At 34.6% G+C, this 22,600-nt stretch overlaps 1 protein-coding gene across 1 annotated transcript in view; it reads left to right on the top strand.

The window, feature by feature from the left end:
* LOC112954168 (dystrophin-like) overlaps nt 1-22,600 on the top strand; it is a 190,393-nt gene that overhangs the window by 154,546 nt on the left and 13,247 nt on the right. The window contains exon 8 of the mRNA XM_026047309.1: nt 4,210-4,391. Coding sequence (XP_025903094.1) covers nt 4,210-4,391 — 182 coding nt within the window. The remainder of the gene's footprint in view (nt 1-4,209; nt 4,392-22,600) is intronic.

Genomic DNA, 22,600 nt, shown 5'->3' with positions numbered 1-22,600 from the left:
CGTGGATGCTCCAGTTGAGGTTGGTGCCACAGTGGGAGGTACTGCATAAACATGTAAAAAGACTCAGTCCCTCCTGTAATGTGTTTATATTACTGAAATTAGTATTTTTTGTACTAGCTAGGTTCTGTCTTTTCTCGGTAATCTGATAGCTTGTTCAGTTAGTTATCTGTTTTACTTATAAACAGTTGCATTTGAATATAGGTGTTTTCAGAAATTCTAATAAATGTTAATGTTCTGTTAGTGTCATTAGGTTTTACAATAAAAGATTATGTTTGATAGCAAGAATTAAAAAAAAGCTTCTTTTTCAGGAAACAAAGAAGTTATATGATCTCTATTTCTGAAGTTCAACTCAACCTTGAAAGTCTGCTTCAGTGTTGTAGAAGTGAGAACAATGCTTTCTCAATGCACAGCACACAAAAAGGGTGTGCTGTCTTTAGGGTGATGGAGCGCTGGCACAGGCTGCCCAGGGAGGTTGTGGAGTGGATCTCTCTCTGGAGATCTTCCAATCCCGCCTGGATGCTGCCCTGTGCCCCGTGCTCTGGGTGTGCCTGCTGGAGCAGGAGGGTTCGACTAGATGATCTCTAGAGGTCCCTTCCAATGTCAACTATTCTGTGATTCTGTATATATGGTATTAAAAAAATCCTGGATTTTGTTGTTGGTAGGGAGACACAGCACTTCTTAAAATGGAGATTATTTAGCCGGTTTGTACCATCCTCACTTTCAAATTCTGCAAAGTGCTTCTTTCCACAAGAATTACTTGTAGAAAATTGCTTATTGGCAGAACGTAATGTGGCAAAGAGAAAAAAAATCTTGTAAAATTCAAGGAATATCAAAACTGACTGGTAGATCACTCTTAGAAGGGTTGAACCTCTGCCTTTTTCTTTGGCCTGTATTCAGTTTCAGAACATTCCAGGTTTATTGTAGCCACTAATCCTCAACAAACAACCAAACTGAAGTAAATCGTAAAGACTTACTGTTTCATGCATGGGAAAATGGGCAAAACTTACTTTTAAAAATCAAGCCGTCATGAAAATTCACAAGGCCTATTTCTTTCTGAATACAGTCTATAATATCTCCTTTGCAGGCAGCAGTGCTTAAACAGGGATCACTGTTTCTTTTACAGTTTAAAGTTCTTCCTTCTCCTTTGGGATTGTAAACCAAGTAGCTGCAACTCCAGATGAACAAAATGACTTAGTTCATGAAAATTCATGTTGGCATTCTAGTGCTCTTGTGTCTTCGTATTATCAGACATGTTGTGCAGTCTGTGTCTTGGAAGCAGTGGTTTTCCTTTTTTCGTTTCTCTTTGCTGTTCCAATTTGAGAACCAAAAGCTATACATGACGTGACAGAAGAGGAGAGGGAGAAGGAGGATGTTCACTGGAGACCTCAGCTGGACAGGCTAGTCTCCAGAGCTTTCCAAATAGCCAGAGAGTGATGGTATTTCTTCAGGAGGAGCATGTAAAGTGAGGTAATTGGCATCCTACAAAGTAGTTTCATTTCTTTTGCTATAGATGATTAGATGATGCTAAAGGAAAGGATGCTATCTTTCAAAAGATAGGAGCTCATGAATAGTAAGACATACCAGAAACTCCTTCTCTGGACAGTATACTTCATCTAAAAAACACTCTTTTTTTCTTTTTCTTTTTCTTTTTCTCTTTTTCTTTTTCTTTTTCTTTTTCTTTTTCTTTTTCTTTTTCTTTTTCTTTTTCTTTTTCTTTTTCTTTTTCTTTTTCTTTTTCTTTTTCTTTNTCTTTTTCTTTTTCTTTTTCTTTTTCTTTTTCTTTTTCTTTTTCTTTTTCTTTTTCTTTTTCTTTTTCTTTTTCTTTTTCTTTTTCTTTTTCTCTCTCTCTCTCTCTTTTGTTTATAGTTTTAAATCCTGAGTAGTTGCTGTCAAGAAAGTGAATAGAACTATCTAGAGTATTGCTTCTGATTTTGATTTGGAGAAGACATCTTGTTCTTGAAAAAGTTCCCTGAATACTTGCTTAATTGTGTGTTTCTTTTTCTCTCTAAAGCATTATAGACCACATATGTTGATTCTAATGTAAATTTCTGTATTTTCAGAGATTTGGGGATTAGTCATTAGAGGGTATAAATTAGCTTGAAAGAATTTGCCCCAGACAGCGGCCTGACACACATTACGAAGGAACTGATAAATTTTCTTGCAAAAAGTGTTTAAATTCAGGGTTATTTTCTAGACACCTGTTAAGACTTCAAATAGCCGTCAGTCTAACAGTTGGCAAAGAGAATATATTAGATTGGCGTCAAAGAGAAAAAAATATGAAGGCCAAGCAGTAGTGCAGGATAACAGAAATCTTCCCTGCTCTGGTAATTCGGGAGACTGCAAAAATAATTTTCAAATGTCAATTGAAATTCCAGGCCCTGTAACAATGGTTACTTTTCTCTTTGATATAATAATTATAATTATATCTTTTCCTATTTGACAATGAGTTCTGCTAGATGTATAAACATATTTGTCAGAATGGATAAACAATTTTCAGCATGTATATTTTTTGCAAGCTGTATGCTTTATTGACTATATATGATAAGGATATATGATAAGCATAAGGAAGGAATTTTTAAAAGGAAAAGGAAATATAAATATAATTTATAAATATAAATATAATTTATCTATTTTATATATAAATATATAAAAATAAGGATTTTTTAAAAGGAAAGTAACGAAGAGCAACATTGCTGCCATTAATGCTATTTCTGTGTAGACCCTTTCTGTGTATATCTTGCTTATAATGGGATTGATATTCTTGTGAATATAAATCAATATTAGACACCAAGGAGAGCAAAATGCTTTTTGTTAAATTATAAATGAAAAGACAAGAAGAAAGTGCTAGCAAAATGTTTCCAGACTGAAATAATACTACAGAACTGAAGCCTGTGGAGGCACAAGCTGTACTTCGGTTGGAAAAGTCATATATATTCTAAAGTGAGCATACTATGACCACAGACATAATAAATATTGGGGGTTAAGGAGGAGAGAGAGAGGGAGGCAAAAGGGGGAGGAAGGTGAGGGACATTTCTCTAGCCAATTCTAAACAGAACTAAGTTTTCGGCTCTCTTTTCTAAGGTATCGAGCAAAGCTAAGGAGTTAAAACAGAAAGCCAAACCAAAAATACTGATACTTGTCCAGTTGCCTTTTCTTGATCTCCAAATATGTGTGGAGAATTTTAGCACATTGTAGGAAGAAAAAAAGAGATGCTGTCTTTTAGTATTATTTCATCTGCTAGAATATATATGGATTGCAGTTTTTCTTAGATATTGTCAAGGCCCAAATAAATCTATGATAGTAAAAATGCACAGCTCTTGGGTTTCTGCCAGAACTTATATTTAAACACTTACGGGTTTAATGATAAGTTTCTTGTACAACAGTCTCTGTATATCTTGATTCACTCGACTGACTGATGTAAATTTTAATGCCAAGTAACAAAGGAACTACTGGAAAGAACTGCCACATAGCTAACATTTTTACAAATTGTTATTGACTTCAAATGTTGAGTCAGATCAACCATTTTTCCCACTGGTAAATCACAGAGCACAACTTGCAATCATCTTTCTATTCCTGAAAAGATACTTGTACTTACTGCTTATGTCCAACTTGAGCACTTAATGGATTTTTTTCCTTTGGTTTTCAATAGATTTGTTATATCATCATGAAGTTTAGAAGTTTTAGAGTACTTAGAGGATGAGATATGCTCCTTTGTCAGAGGTTGGATTGCCTAAGTACCTTGTATGAACCTATTTAGTAGATAAACCTGTGGAGCTTTTACTTCCTGCATTATTGTCAAGTCCAGTGATTAAATGATATTAAGAGGACATGCAAGATTAAAAAATAAGGACACTCTTATTTACAAAGGGGTAACTGCAGCACAACGTGAGGAGTTAGACCCTTTCCTATTTATAGTCCTGTCTAATGAGGCTCATGCAGTCAAATCGCATTGTATCTGCATTTCCACTGGAGAAGAAATATAGGAGGGAAGCTCACGTTGAATGAGAAAACAATTACCTTTTTAAACTTTGGCTCTTTCTCACTGGTATGCAGATATGAAACTGATTATAAAGCTCTAATTAGTCTCTAGAGAACTAACATGGCCAATAGTTTGCTCATTAGTCTATCAACTCTCCATGAACTTTATTAGTTATCTTTTCATGCACATTATCTGATATAGAAACTGATATATGCTAATCTGCTTTCCAGACGTTGCAACTGTCTGTCCAGATAAGAAGTCCATCTTCATGTATGTGACTTCCCTCTTCCAAGTTCTGCCCCAGCAAGTCACCATGGAAGCCATCAGGGAGGTGGAAACATTGCCACGACCCTCCAGGATCACTAGAGAAGAGCACATACGAGTTGATCATCGACAGCATTTTTCGCAAGGAGTGAGTTGTTTCACTTATGCACTTTCATGCTCCTGCTTTAAAGTAGCTGTTTTCTTCAGTTATGCTAAAAGCTTGCTGATGGATGGGCAAAATACCCACAGGCATAGTTTTAACCATGGTGAAGAGACTTTATCCAGGACATCCAGGATGCTTGCCTGCAGGAACTGTGTTTGTGTACTGCTTTTCTTAGGCTTTTCATGTAAACATGGACATGTAGAAACTTCTTACCATTTCTACATGTTCACTGTGTACTTTTAATTTTCTTATTATAGTATTTTATTTACAGTAGCATTTTAAGATCATCTGTTCTTAGCTTGTAATTGGCTTCACAGAAAGCTCTTGTAGAATTTGTGGCATTTAATTATGTTTGCTTTTGATTCAACCATCAGCCAGTTTCTGCTTAAGTGTTTCATAGATTTTAGACTTAGCGTACTTGTTCTCCGTTTAATCTCTATCTTGCTTTTGGGAAGCTGTTTCTTTACGGAGTACTGAGCAAATGAATGTTGGGTTTGATTATGTAGGACTCACTACAAGATTACTTGTTTTTCATCCATTGCTGGTAAATTGCAGAACTTCCCTTTGCCGGGATATTCTGCTGGGATTGAATCCTGACAGTTGGCAGTTTTCCTGATGGGATGTCAGATTAAATGAAAGCCTTTCCTGTTGCATACCAACCCTGTCCTTGAAAACTGCAGTCGCTAATGGCAACTCTCCTAACCCAGTCCCACTTCACCTTTTCATTTTTTCTTTTACTTAGCAATGTTTTACTTCTATAATCTGCATTTCAATCCATAAATGCCTGTTCTTTCAACCTCTAATTTCTTCATAGATCACGGTCAGTGTACCCCAAGGCCCTTCATCTTCTCCTAAACCTCGATTCAAAAGTTACACCTATGCTCAGGCTGTGTATGTTACATCTCCTGACCAAAAAAGGAGGCAGGTTCCTCCACAGGTCTGTCCAGATTGCCATGTGTTTTGAAAATTCTTCTGTTAACCTTGACTTGGGATGAAAGCATGTGTGTGTTTTGCTTATATCTGTTCTTGATAATTTACTATTTTCTGTCTTTCTCAGCACCTGTCAACTGGTTTTGTTTTGCTGTGAATTTCTGCTGCATGGTTGTCAAACAGGCTTTTTGTTGATTGTCAGTGAGCAAAATTCAAAAACCAATTATTGGAATGCTTCCTTTTTCAGTCATTTTCAAAAAGTATATTGACTTACAGTCAATTGACTTATACTAAGTATATTGACTTAAAAGTTTACTAAAAAGTAAACATACCCTAAGTTGTATTTGGCAACATGCATCTCTTTTGTTAATAGAAAAACAAGCATTGACAATTTTCTGTTGCTTCTCCTTAGCCCCTTATTTGTTAATGAATACGATGAATGATAATATTTTTCAGAAGATCACTGTAGTTTAGGAAAAAAGGAAAAGGAATATTAAATGCAATATTCTTTATATGACATAGAGTCATATATGATATATGATAGCAGCTGATAACAGCTGGTAATTTCATCACAAAAGTTGCCATGCCAACATTCAGCTTTGTGCTTTTTTTTTTAAGACTTTAAATAATCACAATTTAATAAAGAATATCTTAAGTAACCTTTCTATTGAGCATTTTGGTAGTCCAAATTTTTATAACTTTTGACAAGTTTAAGTGCCAAAGGTCATATTGCATAACATGGAATACACTCATTATTTTTTGAAAAGGAAATCTACATTTATTGGCACTACAGTATGAGTTCTTTAGTGAAAACTTAGTTTTCTCTAACCTAAAAATATATCTACTCTAAAAATGCATTTCAAACTTACACTTCTAATTCAACATTTTTTCTGAATCTGCTCTTCAAGTGACAGGTATTGGACTGAGCAGTGACTTTCTTTAGATACTCCAGGAAATAAATCCTTTGCATGTCTGCAGGAGTAGGTTACACCAACATCAAATTTGTTGTGGTGATGATTAGTGTGGCTTTTAAACAAGATGTTTAAAGCTCATATAACTTTCTTCTAATTAATTATTAAATTAATAGCTCAGACTAGAAACTCATGACAGCTTTGTTTATGAGCTGCTCTTATTGTAATTGATTTTATTTTTTATTAACATCAGACATACCTTATGAGCTGGTATAATTAAAGCTTATTTTCCACAAAATACTTATTAATAAGTAGTAAGAAACCAGCTATTTATTTTTCAGTCCACATCTCGTATATTTGTTTCCAGACATGGACTTGCAAGTTATCATAAGCCAATTTGACAGAATCTAAAGGCTTGAGTGGAATTGGGTCCTATTGTGCTAGAGTTATCAGCTGAAAACGGTTCTCTTAATAATCCCAAGTGAAAAATACCAGACACAGAATGCTACTAATATAGCGTCAATTCAATATCTGCAGTTCTTAATCTGTGGTATTGATTTTTGATTCTGGTCTTGTATTTCTTGAAGAACAAGAGTCATCTAGGTACTAAAATAACTTCATAATCATAGTAAAATAGTCCTTTGTTGATAATTTTTGCTTTAGACATTTGAAGCCAATATACTTTAATAAGCCCATTTATTTTATCCAAATTAAATGTTCATTCCCTAACATTAAACAATAAATACTATTCCTTTTGAATTCTTAATAGCCTTCCAATTTTCCTCCAGCTATTTTATCATCTTTGAATACTGTTATTGAAATAGGAACTACTACTTCAATGATTTTTAGTTACATCTACTGTACAGAAGAGACTGCAGTAGGCACATCAGGGCTCAGACAAGAGAAAATGGTGCTATCTCAAATTGTCAATTTTAGGAAGCTGTTTCTCCTCTTCATCTAGTGATTTAAGGAAAAAATGCTGTTTTCAAAATTATCAGAGATACTATCGAGGTTTGAAATTTTTGCTATCCAAGTATGTAGGTTGTCTATGTAAACATAAAAGTAATGTATTTGTTTCAGAACTCTACAAAATTTCATGATCTATGCAAAATTTAATTTTACAGGACTTAAATATTCTACTTGCTAAAATTTGTCTTAAATATTTTTCTATTTAATTGGGTGATGGTTTTAAAGTTCTGTATTGGAGAGGATAGTCCAATAGTTTTTCACAGAATCACAGAATGGTTGAGGTTGAAGGGGTCCTATAGAGATCATCCAGTCCAAACTCTGCTCAAGCAGGGACAGTTGTTTTGTAATCCAAGCATACACCTCTGAGAATAAGAACAAAGTAAATGAAATAACTCTATTTAAAAGATGTTATAATGCATGTTCATGTGCCAATTTTAGAAACTGTAAAAATGAAATGATGCTAAAGCTCTGTATCGGCAAAAAGGAATAATGTTTTTTTTCTAAAGCTCATTGTTTTCTCAGTATAAAGTAGAATCTACATTAGGACGTAGAAGGTTTCGTAATATAACTAGAGTACACTGTCTCTGCTTCACAAGAGCAACATTAATGGAAATGGTGGGGATTATGGTGGGGAAAAAAGGGTAATTCTGTTCTCCCACCACCCCTTGACAATCCACAACATCATGGACCACAGTCACAGAAGGACACCCTTTGAGAGTTTTACAGTTCTATTTATGAACATTTGTAAGGAACGAACAAACATTCCTTATGCAAAGTTGATGTAGCAGCATCTAGCCTCTGATACCACTCATCACCTCTGGTGTATTGGATTTCCCTTTTTGAAACCTTAAAGCCCACTTCTTTAGCTGTGTGCCTGGCTTCCTAGCACTTCCCACCATCTGTCAGTCTCCTATTCCTTTATACCCTCCATCTCATTTCTTCTTGTCTGTCACATTTCACTTCCCATTCCCCATACCCTCATATTTTTCACACTTTCTAATAGCGTCACCAAAACTGTGCAGTTGTCTTTAAATCTCTACTTCCTTCCTGGATTCTTAATCTGTCATGTAGAAATATATTTGCAAGACTAACAGTTTCAGTTGCACAGTCTTGGCTCAACAAGTCTCGCTTTCCTTAACTATGACATACCTTGGATTCAAAGTACCAGTGCAGTCAGTGCTGTCTTCTTCAGTCTGTTCTTGACCATATCCGGCTGTAGAAGTTGAGCCTTTTAAAATGTTGTTACTATCGTGAATGGCAGTTCTGCCAAAGCCAAGGAAAAAAGTTATCCTCCCCTACCTTATTTACTTAGAAAAGTGTTTATAAGCTTGTGCAGAACTTAAGATAGGAATTCACTATCAACATCTATAATCTATATCCTTGAATCACCTGTATATAGGATTAAGAAAGGCTCAAGAGAAAGTATTTATTTTGTCAAGTTTCAGATGGCAGTTACCTCTCAGCAGTTACCTGCTGTGCTTTGCAGCTCCTTATCTTCTCTCTTGAACTCAAACTCATTAATCAGTCTTTCTAGCTTCACTTAGAAAAGAGATCCTCAGTTTCCTGAAATATTTCAAAATTCCCTTTTGAAATTATTCTCCAGCTTTTTTTTTTTTTTAATTTGTGAAAGCCTATTTGTTTTTGTTATGTCATTTCATGTCATTGATACATGCCCATGATTTTTTTTTTTTTTCCAAAAAATGTTTTCTGTCCCTATCTCTCTTCCCCACCTATTTGAAATCCATAGGAGATAGAGAATACTGTCTTGGGTAGCTAAAATTCCTTTTTAAAGGTAAAGTAAAACAGAAGTTTCTATAAAAGCTATCTGGATGCCTTAAGTATACAGAAGTAGTGTAACATAATTTTCCCTCAGTCCTCTGTTTTGTGATCTTTTCACATGAGTTATGAATGCAGTAATTAACCTGAAAGGCCACTGGAAATTCATTGCAACTTCAGTTGAATTTATTCACAGTACACAGTGACCTTGCCTGACCTTGAGATTTCTGGTTTTCTCAGCCTTTACTTACCACCCTGTTGGCTTTCTACCAGGTAGTTAACTTCTTTAAAAGTGCTGTGAGACATCTGCTCTGAGACACTTCAGCATTCATCCATGCAGCAGATTTTAGCATCACAATATGACAATATTGCTCTGCCTTGAACCAAAACAAAGATTTCTTGTACTTAGAGGCTGGATAAAAGCAACTTGAGTTATATCAAAAGAAAAATATGTCCTCTACATTCTTGGCATAGCATTTATTCAGCCTGCTTTTTTCTCCCCCACCACTTTCAGCTGGTAACCCAACTTTTCCACACCTGGATAAATCAGTATTCCTCATTATTGATCATATTTTGAGGATGAGTCCTCATTATCTCAAAACTATCTGTCTCTTTACAAGGATAGTAAGGATTATATGTTTTTTACCAGCATAATGTAAGCCCGATGATTGGAGCTCTGTTGCTAATATGGTATAAACACTTGACCATTTCAGGCTGGAATAGAAAGTTCAGCCTTCATCTGGGAAGGCATTCAATTATTTACGTGCTTAATTTAAATTAACCCCCGTAGTGACTATTGAAATATCAATAAAGTGGCCTAATACATTAAGAAGGGTGAACTTTGGAAAAAGAGGGATTATGACCAACAATAAGAAGATCCTGAATACAAGCTTTTAAAAGGCTTTTTACTGGATAAATATTGCTAAAGGATAAGGCTGTTCTGTTTTCATTCATGCTTCAATGGCGAATATCTTCTTAGGGATTTTTAAAGGAGATCTCCTGAATACATTGTTTTCAAGGAACAGTTTGCAAAATAAAGCAATTTCAGACATATTATAGTCTATCTTTTCAATTGCAGTCTAGCAAACTGATGGCTTCTACAGGACTCCAGGCCTGAAAGTATGTCAATGTGACACTCTGGTTTTGTGTCACTGCTTCATTTATAGACTATATTTCCTATGTAGAGTACATATAGTCTATATATATTTATATGTAGACTATAAATGCTTCATTTATGGATTATATTCTGTCAGCGAGTCTAATTTTTGTGACTGCTTTGTGTGCGATATTGCAGACTCTTTAAAAGTGTTTTTGCTGCAGAGAAATGTTAGGATACTGTCAGGGGTAAGACGAGGTAGGGGTCTAGCTAGGGATTGTGGCTAGGGTACTCTATCTAGGCAGGTGTTGAAGAGCTGTGAAGATTGGAGCCTTTCCCCTATGTGTTCATCTCCTTTGTCCACTCCCAACAGGGAGTTGCTGCTGGTCTAGGAGGGTCAGCCCAAAATAAGTTTATAAATATAGAAGTTTATTAATAAGGAAGTTTTCCCAAGCCAATAGTCAGCGAGGAGTAGCACAGCCTCCTAGTTAGTTCTTGTATCTCTTGGCTCTGCATCCATGTAAAGATTTAGGATGTGCCACTCTTTAGTCCAGGTGTCCAAAAATTTGCAACCCGTCTCTACCGTCCAAAAATTTTAGTCCAAAATTTGCAACCCGTCTCTACTGATTGCAGGTACAAAGTTGCAGGTGACTGCTTGAGAGTTCAGAAATTGTTTTGGTTGTTCTCCATTTCCTCTACGCTCCACGTTGTCTGCTGCCTGTTCACAATTTAAACTATTCTATCATTTCCAACCAGTATGGATGCCTCCCGGGCATTTGGCTCAAGGAGTAACTGTTTTCCAAATTTTGCATCTCATTGAAACTTTCCCTGAGTTAACTGACCTTAAAAATCTTATGCTATACTTTTTTTTTTTTTTTTTTTGGAAAGACTATTTAAAATGTTTTCCTACATAACCTAGTAATAAAGCTTTTTTTTTAGCATAGGAGTGCTTCATAGAAATGGAATGTGGTACATCCCATGGGAATTATTAGACTGTGCCATACAGACTCATAGAAAAAGAACAATGTATTATTCAGAAAGCAGAAAATATTATTGATAAATATAATTTTATTTCCTGTGTATTCAGATTTAATCTAATAAAGGAAATACCACATTAGTTTACCTACAGATGGTTAGATGCAAATGATATGTGCTGGTTAGAAAAAAAATGGTAATATGTGAACTTGATTTGGATTATTTTAAAACTTTTTTTCATACTGGTAGAAAAATGGCAAGGTTATGTAGATCATATCCTGATTATTGTATCAGTAAAAATATTTCTGTACAGAGAGCTCTATGTACTTTAAAATAGTATACTTTGTCCTTGATTTTTATTTCCCTTGTGGATGGTTAAATTTAGATGCTTTTTAATAGTTTGAGTGTTAAAGTTTCATTTGTAACTGTTTTGAAAAGCAGGCTTAGGAAGAGTTCTTAATTTTAAAGCTGAGCTACGGTAGAAATATTACTCATTATTCTTTATTTTTTGAAGAAAAATGTTTGCATTATGAAAGTGTTGATCTTCCATGAAAATCTTGTCCTGTTCTTAAATTAGAGACTTCATAACTGTGACCAAAAGCATTCACTTCTGAAAATGAAAATTTTCACAGAAAGAATTTTACCATTTTGCCTCTCTTGTTTTGAGAAGAAACCCATTTTCTATGGCTTTTGAAATGGTTTATGTTTTAAGGCACAGCAAGATAAAAACTAAAACTCTATGTCAGCTATTTCTATGCCACTCAGTATCTTGAATGCAGTTATCGATACAGAGTATCTGTGTGTATGAGTGTGTGTGTGATATGCCAAAATTAATGCAGCTACATCAGATGAGGACAAATACACTGATTCACTGTAAGGATTTTTTTCATATTCAGAATGTCCCTTTAACATGTCAACTAAGAGATGTGAATCCTCTTCTGGGCCATTACAGTTAAGGTTTACACAGTAGTACAGAATACTGCTGTTTGTATCAGCAGTGGGTTTGATGCAACTGAAGAGGTAGCCGAAACGTAAAAGACCACACTAGTGAAAATCCTTCCTGCTAGGTAGGCTGGTGCTCAGTTTTCCCTGGTAATCTAGAGGTTGAAATTGCAGCAACTTGAGGATTGGTAGGATTTCAGATGTCGTCATGCATCCCTATTTCAGACCTTTAAAGCTCTTTGCCTTTATGCAAATATGAAAAGAGAATTTATTCGGGGACAGAGAAAGCAAGAAATTGGTTGTTTATATTCTCTCTCGGGCATTCCTGTAATTAAAGTGTAGCTGTCATGCCATTTTCTAACTATAAGACAATGTCATTTCAAAAGTTTAGACATTTAAGGATATATGGAGTAGAGCACTATATCTAGGACTCGTAAACTTACTTGAGTATTTACCTTATGTGCATTAAAACATAGATTCCTACGCTGCACTCCTTTATTATATCTAGTTAAACATTCAAAATGCAGAAATGTGAAAAGAGAACCTCCTCTCTTAACAAACCTCTGTAATCAACAATTTTATCAATTTTTTAACATTTTTTTTTTTAAATCTTAGAGATGAAAACAATAATACGAACAGTTTCTCATCTGATTAATATTACATTAGAACTAGTCCCTGTATATTAGGTGAGCTTCTCAATGGTATCATAACATTTTGGTTCATAATTTCATGTATCCATATCTTGCTGTCAAAAATCAGCTTGTTAACAGTTTTTCTTAATGATTCATTTATCTAGATTTAACAGTAATAAAAAAAGGCAAAGATGAGACTGTCCACTCAGATGTTAGCCTGATCACAGTTTTATGTCTCCAACTGAGGATTATTAATAAAACAAAATCAAAGAAAAACAAAGAAATACTGCAATGCTGATGTGCTGATGGCAACACCATGTTTTGTACGTATCCTGTGGAAGTTTGCTGCAGTGCTGCTGTTTTCTGAGTGGCTCAGCTATGCCTCATTACCCAGAAGATGTTTCCTCGAGCCCAGTAGTTCCATCTGAGTTTCCTCTTCCATTATTTTCCATAAATGAACAGCAGAGATGACTTCTGTACAGATGTTATTGCATTTAGAGGGTTACTTGAAGTGTGAGTTGCACATACACAAATGTCTCTGTAAGAATAAGAATTGCCCTTCCTAGTTATACTACGTAGTAGTTGCATCGCTTACATAGATTTTAACTTAATTTCCTATCCATTTTGTAAAAGACTGGGGGGTGCAGGGGCAATACTTCCCCTCTGCCCCATATTGCAATAGAACTGCAGTTACATGTTTTGAGAGCCTGTGGGAAATGTTGTGGCTTGTTTGGGAGCTCACATTTGTAAGTCAGGCAGGTCTGCATGTTTACAAGAAGTATTGACCTTTGGAAAGTCCGAACTACTAATCTCTACTCATCATTAAGTGCCAGGATTCTCTGTTCTTGCCCCAGTGGTTCTGCTGCAATGGAAATGGTGTGTTGCAGTTCTCATGCAAAATACTCTCCCTCTTAGATTTTGCAACATGTACTTTATGTTTCTTTACTGTATATACAGACTCTAGATCAAAGTATTCATACTGATTTCACATGTTCATTGCAAACAGCAAATGCATTTGAGTCTGTACCTATAACAGTACTAAGGAGTTTTGTTTTGCTCATTTTGACACTAAGTGCTTTGGTGAGATTCTTGGCGTATTCTAAGAAATATGGTTATTTTAGATGTGCCAGTCTGAGATCATCAGTGAGGTAAGGGAAGAACAGGAAGAATGATTTTTAAAATAATAACTAAGAGGGAGAATGGAGGAAACAATTTTTTGATGTTCTCACTCTTCAGAACTTTCTCTAAAGCATGATAGAATATAATGGAGATTGGACCTGTAAAATACAAAATCATATGGAAAAATGTGCTGGAGTTTATCCATTCTATCTTTGCAGTAGCATTTCCTTTGCTAATAATTAGGTTACTTCTAGCAAGGAAAAACTATAGTACATATATTTAGATGAGCTAAAATTCTTAAAAATGCAAAAAGAATTTAAGTAGTCTGAAAGTAACAGCATTGGAGTGGAAAAGGAAAAAAATGGGGAATGCGGATATTTTTATAGATATTAAAATCCTCCTTTTTGAAACCTGGGCTATACTGGCTATAAATGAAAAGACAGCACTAAGTTATGCAGAAATGGATAGTGATACGGTATTTGGACTGGTAAAGTGAAACATGGAGATGGTACAGAGCACTTATAGAAAGTAGAATAGGAACTTAATTAGTTTAAACTCTGGAAAAGATATTGTATAGTTTATTTCTTTTTAGAATAGAAGTTATTTATTATTAGTTCTGCAGGAGTAATTTCTAGCAACGGCAGATGTTAAGAGTTCTTATTTTGTGTGTTTTATGACTTATTTTATGGGCTTTCATTATTGGTTTCTAGCTAAGGCTTAGCATTTCAAAGAATGGTACTTAACACTTTCAGAGGAGCAAACATCTTGAAGAATTTGCTTAGAAATCTGTTTTTCAGTTTAGTTTAACTATCAATGACATAATGAGATATCTAATTTAAGAAAACAAAAATATCTTATTTTTAAAGGATGGAAGATGTAATCTTGCTTACGGCGCTAAAAGATGAAAGCTATTAATAGAAAAAAACAGTAATTTCTATAGAATAGCTGCGAAGAATTTTTAAGTCACTGGGAAAATCTAATAAAATGAAATATATTTACCTTCTGATCATAAATAAACTAGAGAAGAAGCAAAGTATAAGTAATGTTTTACCAGTCATTGAGAGAATATTTTAATTTACAAGCATATTGACAATTAATGTAAATAGAATTGACATGTTGACATGTGTGTCTAGTCAAAGTTGAAACCAGAAATACTATAGGCAGGAGATACATGGTGTGAACATTTCTTGTTTGATATTTCATGTAGACAGTTTTTTTTTTTTTTTTTGACAAAAAAAATACAATTTATTTCTGTGCTGCCAGTTAATAGATTATGTGTGTCAGCTTGTAATTGAATGGCAGTTTTCTGCATATTATGATGATATTTCATCAGTCTACGAAAATATAAATTAGATTTTTATCCCAGTCTCTTTGAAAAAAAATCTTCCACACTTTCTGTTACTTTGAAATATTTTTCTTGAACTCTGTTCAGTGGAGAAGACCTTTCAATTTTGTTTTTATCTTTTGCAGAAATAAAGCTACTCTAATACCAATTTGTCTCTAGTTTCTTTGCTTCCAAAATATGAACAAAGAAACTCTAAAAAATATTTTTTTTCAGAAAGAAGTCTATACCAGAAGAGGGAGAAGGGGTATATAGAGAAAACAGAGGGAAGCAACTAAGAAGATATTCTTCCTTAAAAAACAAAATAAACCTTCATGTGTTCATGCATATTCTGACTTTGTCAGTTTGAGGTGAGGGAGCTCCAGATACAAATCAAAAATAGTGAGGCAAGGGGAGAAAGAGATGGAGCAAGAAGCTGACTTTGTGTCATGAGAAGTTGACTTTTTGTCTTTCAAAAGAGAATTTATTCTCTGTGTGCAATACACTTTTATTCAGAGTTCATGTTGAGATGTTACTCTGTTCAACATAGCTCACTGGTTAGAGTTTCCTATCTTTCACATTCCATATCCTTAACAAGTGAACTTGATTGCCAACATACTATATATCTAAAAAGAAAGTAATATTTTTCAGTGTTAATTTAAAGTAATTTAGTTATTCATGGCTTCTAACATTACCTAAGGAAAAAGGCTTGCATTGTTTTTTCTTTTTGTAGAATCGTATTTCTGTACAGAGTGAATGTATTGGGTGTCTTTGCATAAAACCTGGCTCATTTAAAACATGTTTGTTTTTTCTTAATCTTCATTACAACTTTTCCCTAGGGATTTCATTTAATAAAGATAATGACATTCAGCTAATGCTTATTATCTTTTCTTGAGGACAGAAATGAGAGAAGGAGATAGGACTAAAAGGAGATCGCATTGTCAAGTCTCAGAAAGGTGCTCCCCACGGCTTTGTGGGATGTCTTGAAGATCTGTGGGTCAGTGGTAATTGGTCAATCTACTCCTTTAGCAATGAGAGTTATCATTTGGTGGCCATCTAATAATCTTTATTTAGTCAGGTGAGATCTCTTTTTTATCTAGAGAAAAGCCGCATGTATTTGTACATACCTAAGCCTTGTGTTTGCCTCTTGAGCAGTTTCTTTTAAGTTTCATTACTGTTACCATTATGCACTTATTCTGTTGCTAAAAGAAGGTTTATACTGAGAAGGCTGTCAATGAATAGCTTATCTAGACACCTAAATAATGGATTTTCTTGCTATTGCAGAAGCACGTAATCCCTGATAATTCACTTAAAAATGCTATTTAAAGTTACTATATGAAGTGCAATACTTTTGACATATTAAACGGTCCCAGGGAATTGAATGTACAACCTTTTTTCATTTTTGAGGAGGAACTAGAGTCAACGAGACTCTACTAGAGCTTCACTCTGAAGCTTGAGAGATACACTCTGAAGTGTTTGCAGACTTTGCATTTTTGTTACATTTTCTTTTTTCTTGCCATTTCTGTGTTTTCATTCCAATGGTACAGTATTGCTAACCTAATTCAAATAACTTTGAAGAGTAAACTAAAATAATGTAGGAGCTTCAGGCTCTTTATGTTCAAATACCGGACTAACTTGGCAGATCAGTGCTCCTGACCGAATTATTAGAAGTGTTTTTTTTTGTTGTTGTTTTAACATAATGTTACTGTATATGTTACTGTATGCAATTCAGGATAAAATGTTTCCTGGGAAACCATGCAATGAAAATATGGTAAGAATTCATATCAACAGAAATGATTTAGTTGCTATTATGTGAAGACATGCATTTTAAAATATTTTCTCATTTCACTGTCATAAAAGTTTGCATCCAGAAGTAGAACACTATTACAGACAAAAATCTTATAGCTTAAAGCAAAAAAGCAAGTAAGAATGTAGGAGTACATATTGATGGGCATAAGTGTATAGATGTATAGATAGTATCAGAAATAGAGATCTGCAATAGATATTGCAGTTCTCAAATTTTGAAATATTGTCTCAGCTTTAATCAAAAAACATAGATGTGTATAAAATGTTCACAGATTCACAGATTCACAGAATATTTAAGGTTGGAAGGGACCTCTACAGATCATCTAGTCCAACCTTCCCGCTCCAGCAGGCACACCTACAGCATGTGGCACAGGGTGGCATCCAGGCGGGTTTTGAAGACCTCCAGAGTAGGAGACTCCACAACCTCCCTGGGCAGCCTGTTCCACTGCTCTGTCACCCTAACAGTAAAGAAGTTGCTCCTCACCTGGAGACGGAACTTCTTATGCTCCAGCTTGTGGCCATTACCCCTCGTCCTGTCACTGGCCACCAGTGAAAACAGCCTGTCCCCTTCCTCCCTGCATTCTCCCTTCCTGAACTTACACACATTAATCATATCCCCTCTGAGCCGTCTCTTCTCCAGAGAAAACAGGCCCAGCTCACTCAGCCTCTCTTCATATGAGAGATGTTCCATTCCCTTAATCATCCTGGTTGCCCTTCTCTGGACCCTCTCGAGAAGCTCCACGTCCCTCTTATACTGGGGAGCCCAGAACTGCACCCAATACTCCAGGTGCAGCCTCACCAGAGCTGAGCAGAGGGGCAGGATCCCCTCCCTTGATCTGCTGGCAACATCCTCCTGATGCAGCCAGGATCCCATTGGCCTTCTTGGCCACGAGGGCACACTGCTGACTCATGGTTAACTTGGTGTCAACCAGGACTCCCAGGTCCCTCTCCGTGGAGCTGCTTTCCAGCAGGTCGACCCCTAATCTGTACTGATGCCTGGGGTTATTCCTCCCCAGGTGCAGGACCCTGCACTTGTCCTTATTGAACCTCATGAGGTTCCTCTCTGCCCAACTCTCCAGCCTGTCCAGGTCCCTCTGGATGGCAGCCCAGCCCTCCGGAGTGTCGGCCACTCCACCTAGCTTGGTGTCATCTGCAAAATGTTAGTTATGCGTAGTCCGTATTTTTTAACTGAAAGCATTAATTCTTCAGTTTCATATATATATATATATTTCACTAAAAGCATTTCATCAAGAAGGGATAGATATTAATCTTAAATGGCAGAAAAATAAGGTAGCACAAATGCACAGCTAAATGGAAGCCAATATGGAAGGTTTGTAGAAACCTTTAGGGGAAGTACAGTGATCTTGTGCTTAGTATTAATTTACTAGGAGTTCAGTGGTTGAATTACTGTCGGATCGGACAGTGTAATGAAGGAGTAGAGATTCTGCAACATTGTTTCCATTTTAAAGGATATTAATGTGATAAGCAATGTACACTGGGTACAAACACAGTGCAGTTTTCCTTCATTATTATATAAATATATATTTTTTGTAGATATTATGAGAAGTAAGAAGTCAATTCTTGTGTGCAATCTGTAGTTTGATTTGACCGGTTTATTTGCCTTTCTTAATAAATCTTTTCTTGACCTAGTGATTTTTTTTTTGTATGTCATTCCAGCCCATTTATGTCATTATGTAATTTTCCATACAATTACCTTTTTAGAAATATTCTCTAGTTTACCTGTAATTATCCATTCCTTTTCAGAATACATTCAATTTCTTTCCTAATGTTTGTGATTGTAGAAAATTGGCTTTATTATTTCTTTGATTTCATTATTCCTTCTCACATCTGTTCTTAATCACATTGCTTTTATATCTTCTCTCTGGTATCAAGTAAATGGTTTCTCTTTTATGCCATACCATGCTTTACTACTACTGCTCCTCTCCTCACTCTCTTACTCCTTTTAAACTCAACTCCAAATTTACCCTCTGCTATATTTATGGCCTTTATACTAACAGTTCGTCTATGTTTTGCTTCCTAATTTTCCCAATTTTAACACCTCTTTTCATTGTTCAACCTCTTTTCTGGCTTTCTTAGTGTTCTGTGAACATACACAATGGCTGCTGTAAGGCTTTGTGATTTAATACATATAATTTAAATTCATGTGTTAACATTTTGTTAAAAATGAATACATTTTATGTGATAAAGGGAAATATCACTTGGCAAAATCTCATCTGTAAAACATTTGTAATTCTTTTCTCTCACATGAGGAATATCAGGCAAAAGCGTCTGATAAAATATGTATGGATTCTGTTTCAACATTTTGGTATTCATTTGAAGAAGTAAAATAGTTAATTTAGGTCTAGAAGATTATAATTGGTGTGGGGAAAAAAAATAAAAAAAGGAAAAAAAAAAAAAAAAAAGAGGAGGAGCCCCAGAAGATCTACAATTCTAGTCATTCAAAAATGGCTCTTTACTGGATTGCAACTGGAAAGTGGAAAGAGGAAGGCAAGAATGAAGTGTTGAGGAAGCTGGGGATAGTGTAGAGGAGAATGTAGCTGAAAAGAGTACATTTATATAATTATAATGCATTTTTGAACTGATTTTTTTTATTATTATTAGCATGAAAGTGTGTTAAAAAATTTGGCAGCTATGCAAGCTACTGTTGTATATAGTCTCTATTAATGGAATTGAAGCTCTAAAAAGCATTGCTGTTCCTGAAGTATTCTTCCAGGCCCATCTCACCAGTAATTATATCTGAAAAGGGATTTTAATTAAGTGATTTTTTTCCTAACAGAACCTGAAGCTAAATTCAGGTCACATCACAAAAAATGACCTCGTTATTTTTCCTTAATAAACACGTAATATTTTAGTCAGTTAACTGTGGTATAATTTAATGTTGCTATAAAAAATAAAGGCATGAAAAAATAATAATCTTTGAAGTAATTTTGCATTTAGCTATTTTAGGATAACTCTGCTTCATCATCTTGGGCTAACAATGGAGTATAATTGTATTTGCAAGAGAATAAATGATAGGGGTTTAGTAACTTATCATATCTGCTACATGTATATAAAATGGAAACACGCTACCTTTGAAATAATAAATGTGGGAATGGAATAATGCTTCTCTTTTATGTCAAAAACTATTTTGAATTTTTTAACATGAAAAATGCATGATATCCCTGACTGAAAAAAAGGCTCACAAAATAGAGATTATTTCAAAAATATCTGATGTGATTCTGTTACCATACATGTTATTTTTCACATGTGAGTTCACTATGCAGTACTTCATTACATAGTGACTAAGTAAGGTGGCAGTGACAAATTCTTTCAGCTATAAAAAGATGCATTTATTTTTGTTGAAGATTCTTTTATTTATTCTTTAATTTCATAGATGACATCTCCTCAAATTCTGAGGGGAAAATAAAGGCCAAATGACAATGTAATTTTAAGATGTGGGAGGTAAAAGGAGTCAATAATAACTTAAACAGGCAATAACTCTTTATGATCAAGATGTCATTAGTTCTCATGGAACTTTGCAAAATTTCTCAAAAATAGACCTATTAGTTTTAAGATACAGAGCATAAAAATAGCCTGTTTCTGCTTTTGTACAACAACAGTTAGGTATAAGAGGTTCTTCAATAAGTCTGCGCAGTGTCAGGATGGTTTTAGTTAGTCAGAACAAATTTTTTAACAAGTATTGTCCACTATTTCCAACCATGACCAATAATGGATACGTAAGAAAAGGCTACTTACATATGTAGAAGCCCCTGCAAATTTTCTGAGCCAGAGACAGTATATTTAACAGCTATCAATGAATTACTCTCTTATTCTTCCACTCAAATACTTTTGTGTCTCTGTAAACATTTAGGAAGCTTTTAATATATTCTCCTGTATATCTAGAAATACTTGATAATTCTTGGTTTTATTATTTATTGAAAATATATGTAATAACTTCGATATTGTTAACTGATTTATAAAAGCCAGACTATACATTCAGAAGAGAAAGAGAGCTCCATTGAGAGATGGCTAGTTAGAATTTTTTATCATTTTCAGCCTTTGATTTACTAGTCAGAGTACGTAGAGCCATGTGAGGTAATCACACTACAGCATTTGTAAAAAACAAAATTATACCACCAGAACCTCTTTGGCAGCAGCAAAACTTGTTTGCTTTTAATTTTAAATTGAAAATTTATTCTTTGAGGTATCTGTTTAAAAGAAAAAAAACTGTTAAAATTCAACAGAGGTTAAAATGTTTATAGGAGAAGTGTAATAGGAAAAGTGTAAGTTTAAAGAATAGAACTATGTACTCCAAGATTTTAGAAGGCTGTGGAAAACACATTTTTAATAAAGACTTCCAACTATAAAAGCACATGATACTGAGTACACTGAAATTGTCAGATCCTCACCGTCAACCTCCACAATGAGATCTTATGCCTCAAAAAAAAGTTGTTTTTGTAGATGCATCTTTTTATATTTGATTGCTTGTGTTGATGATTTTTAAGATATTTTGATACTGTGGTCATGTGCAGCAGTAGAAAGCCCTAAGAAATTCTGAAGAGAGTTTCATTTGAAACATCTGAAATTGACTGCAATTAAACTAAAAATTAACAAAATCAATTTGCATTGTTTGCATTTACGATTTTATTTTAACTAAGTCTCTAGCAGGTGACATTAAAATGGCTTAAAAGCTGGAAAAAAATCTAACTCTTCAGTGTGCTTTAATATATCAAACTAAGCAACATTTTAATGTTATATGTTAAATTAAATCTCTGTTTTGCTTATCAACTTTCAAACCTTTTTAAACAAAGATCCTGAAAAGAGCCATCATGGCTTGGTAACTCAAAATAATAGTAGAATCAGTAGCAAGCTCTAGTGATTAAATTAAGCTGAAAAATTATCTTTGGTCCTGATCCATCTTATATCATCATTTTAATGTGATATAAAACAATATAGATTATGACTATAATATATTTGAGGTTATGACCTGCATAATATGTTACAAAATATACTGCTTAATAGTTGCTTTTGCTAGTCAGAAGTCATGGAAAAATAAGTATGCATGGAAAAATGCAATGCAGCCTACAGGATAGATGGAGTAAGTTTCTTACTCTTACAGTTTTTTGAAGACAGGATGTTTAAGTATCCTGATTAGAAGAATTTTGTTTCTGTCTGTTACAGTTTGGGACTTTTTGTTCTACATTTGCTAGTGTGACTGGTAATTTGGACTTGAGGGAAGAGACCTTGATTGAAAGTAGTATTATTTTTCTTTTCTGTGAATTCTAAATTCTTAAAATTCCCAACAGTATAGACAACAATTAATTTGAATAGAAAATTAAACTTTATGTGTGTGCTTCTGCCCTTTCCACTACCTTCTTTAAATCTGTCTGTGCCTTGCAACTTTTATTAGATTTACTTTAGCAAATGTGACTGCAAAATGTCTTTTACTCTTTTACATTATCTTAAGCAAACAAATGTGTAGCCATGTACAAGAGGCTTCAGAAAAACTCCATGTTTTCTCTATTGTAGACAGTCTGGGAATGCTGCCAGTTAATGTGTAATTTTTCTGCCCCAAATCCATATGGTGTTTATAGTGATACTAAATATTCATAATGTCAGCAAAATATAGTGGTTTTGAAGAAGGATTATTGATTGTGTTTGCCTCTTGCAGGACTAAAAACTTTAGTCAAAGCAATTTACCTGTTAATGAAGATTAA

The sequence above is a fragment of the Nothoprocta perdicaria genome, unplaced genomic scaffold (genome assembly GCF_003342845.1).
Source record: "Nothoprocta perdicaria isolate Ctin4 unplaced genomic scaffold, notPer1 scaffold_49, whole genome shotgun sequence".
Lineage (NCBI taxonomy): Eukaryota > Metazoa > Chordata > Aves > Tinamiformes > Tinamidae > Nothoprocta > Nothoprocta perdicaria.
This window is presented reverse-complemented; position numbering and strand designations above follow the sequence as displayed.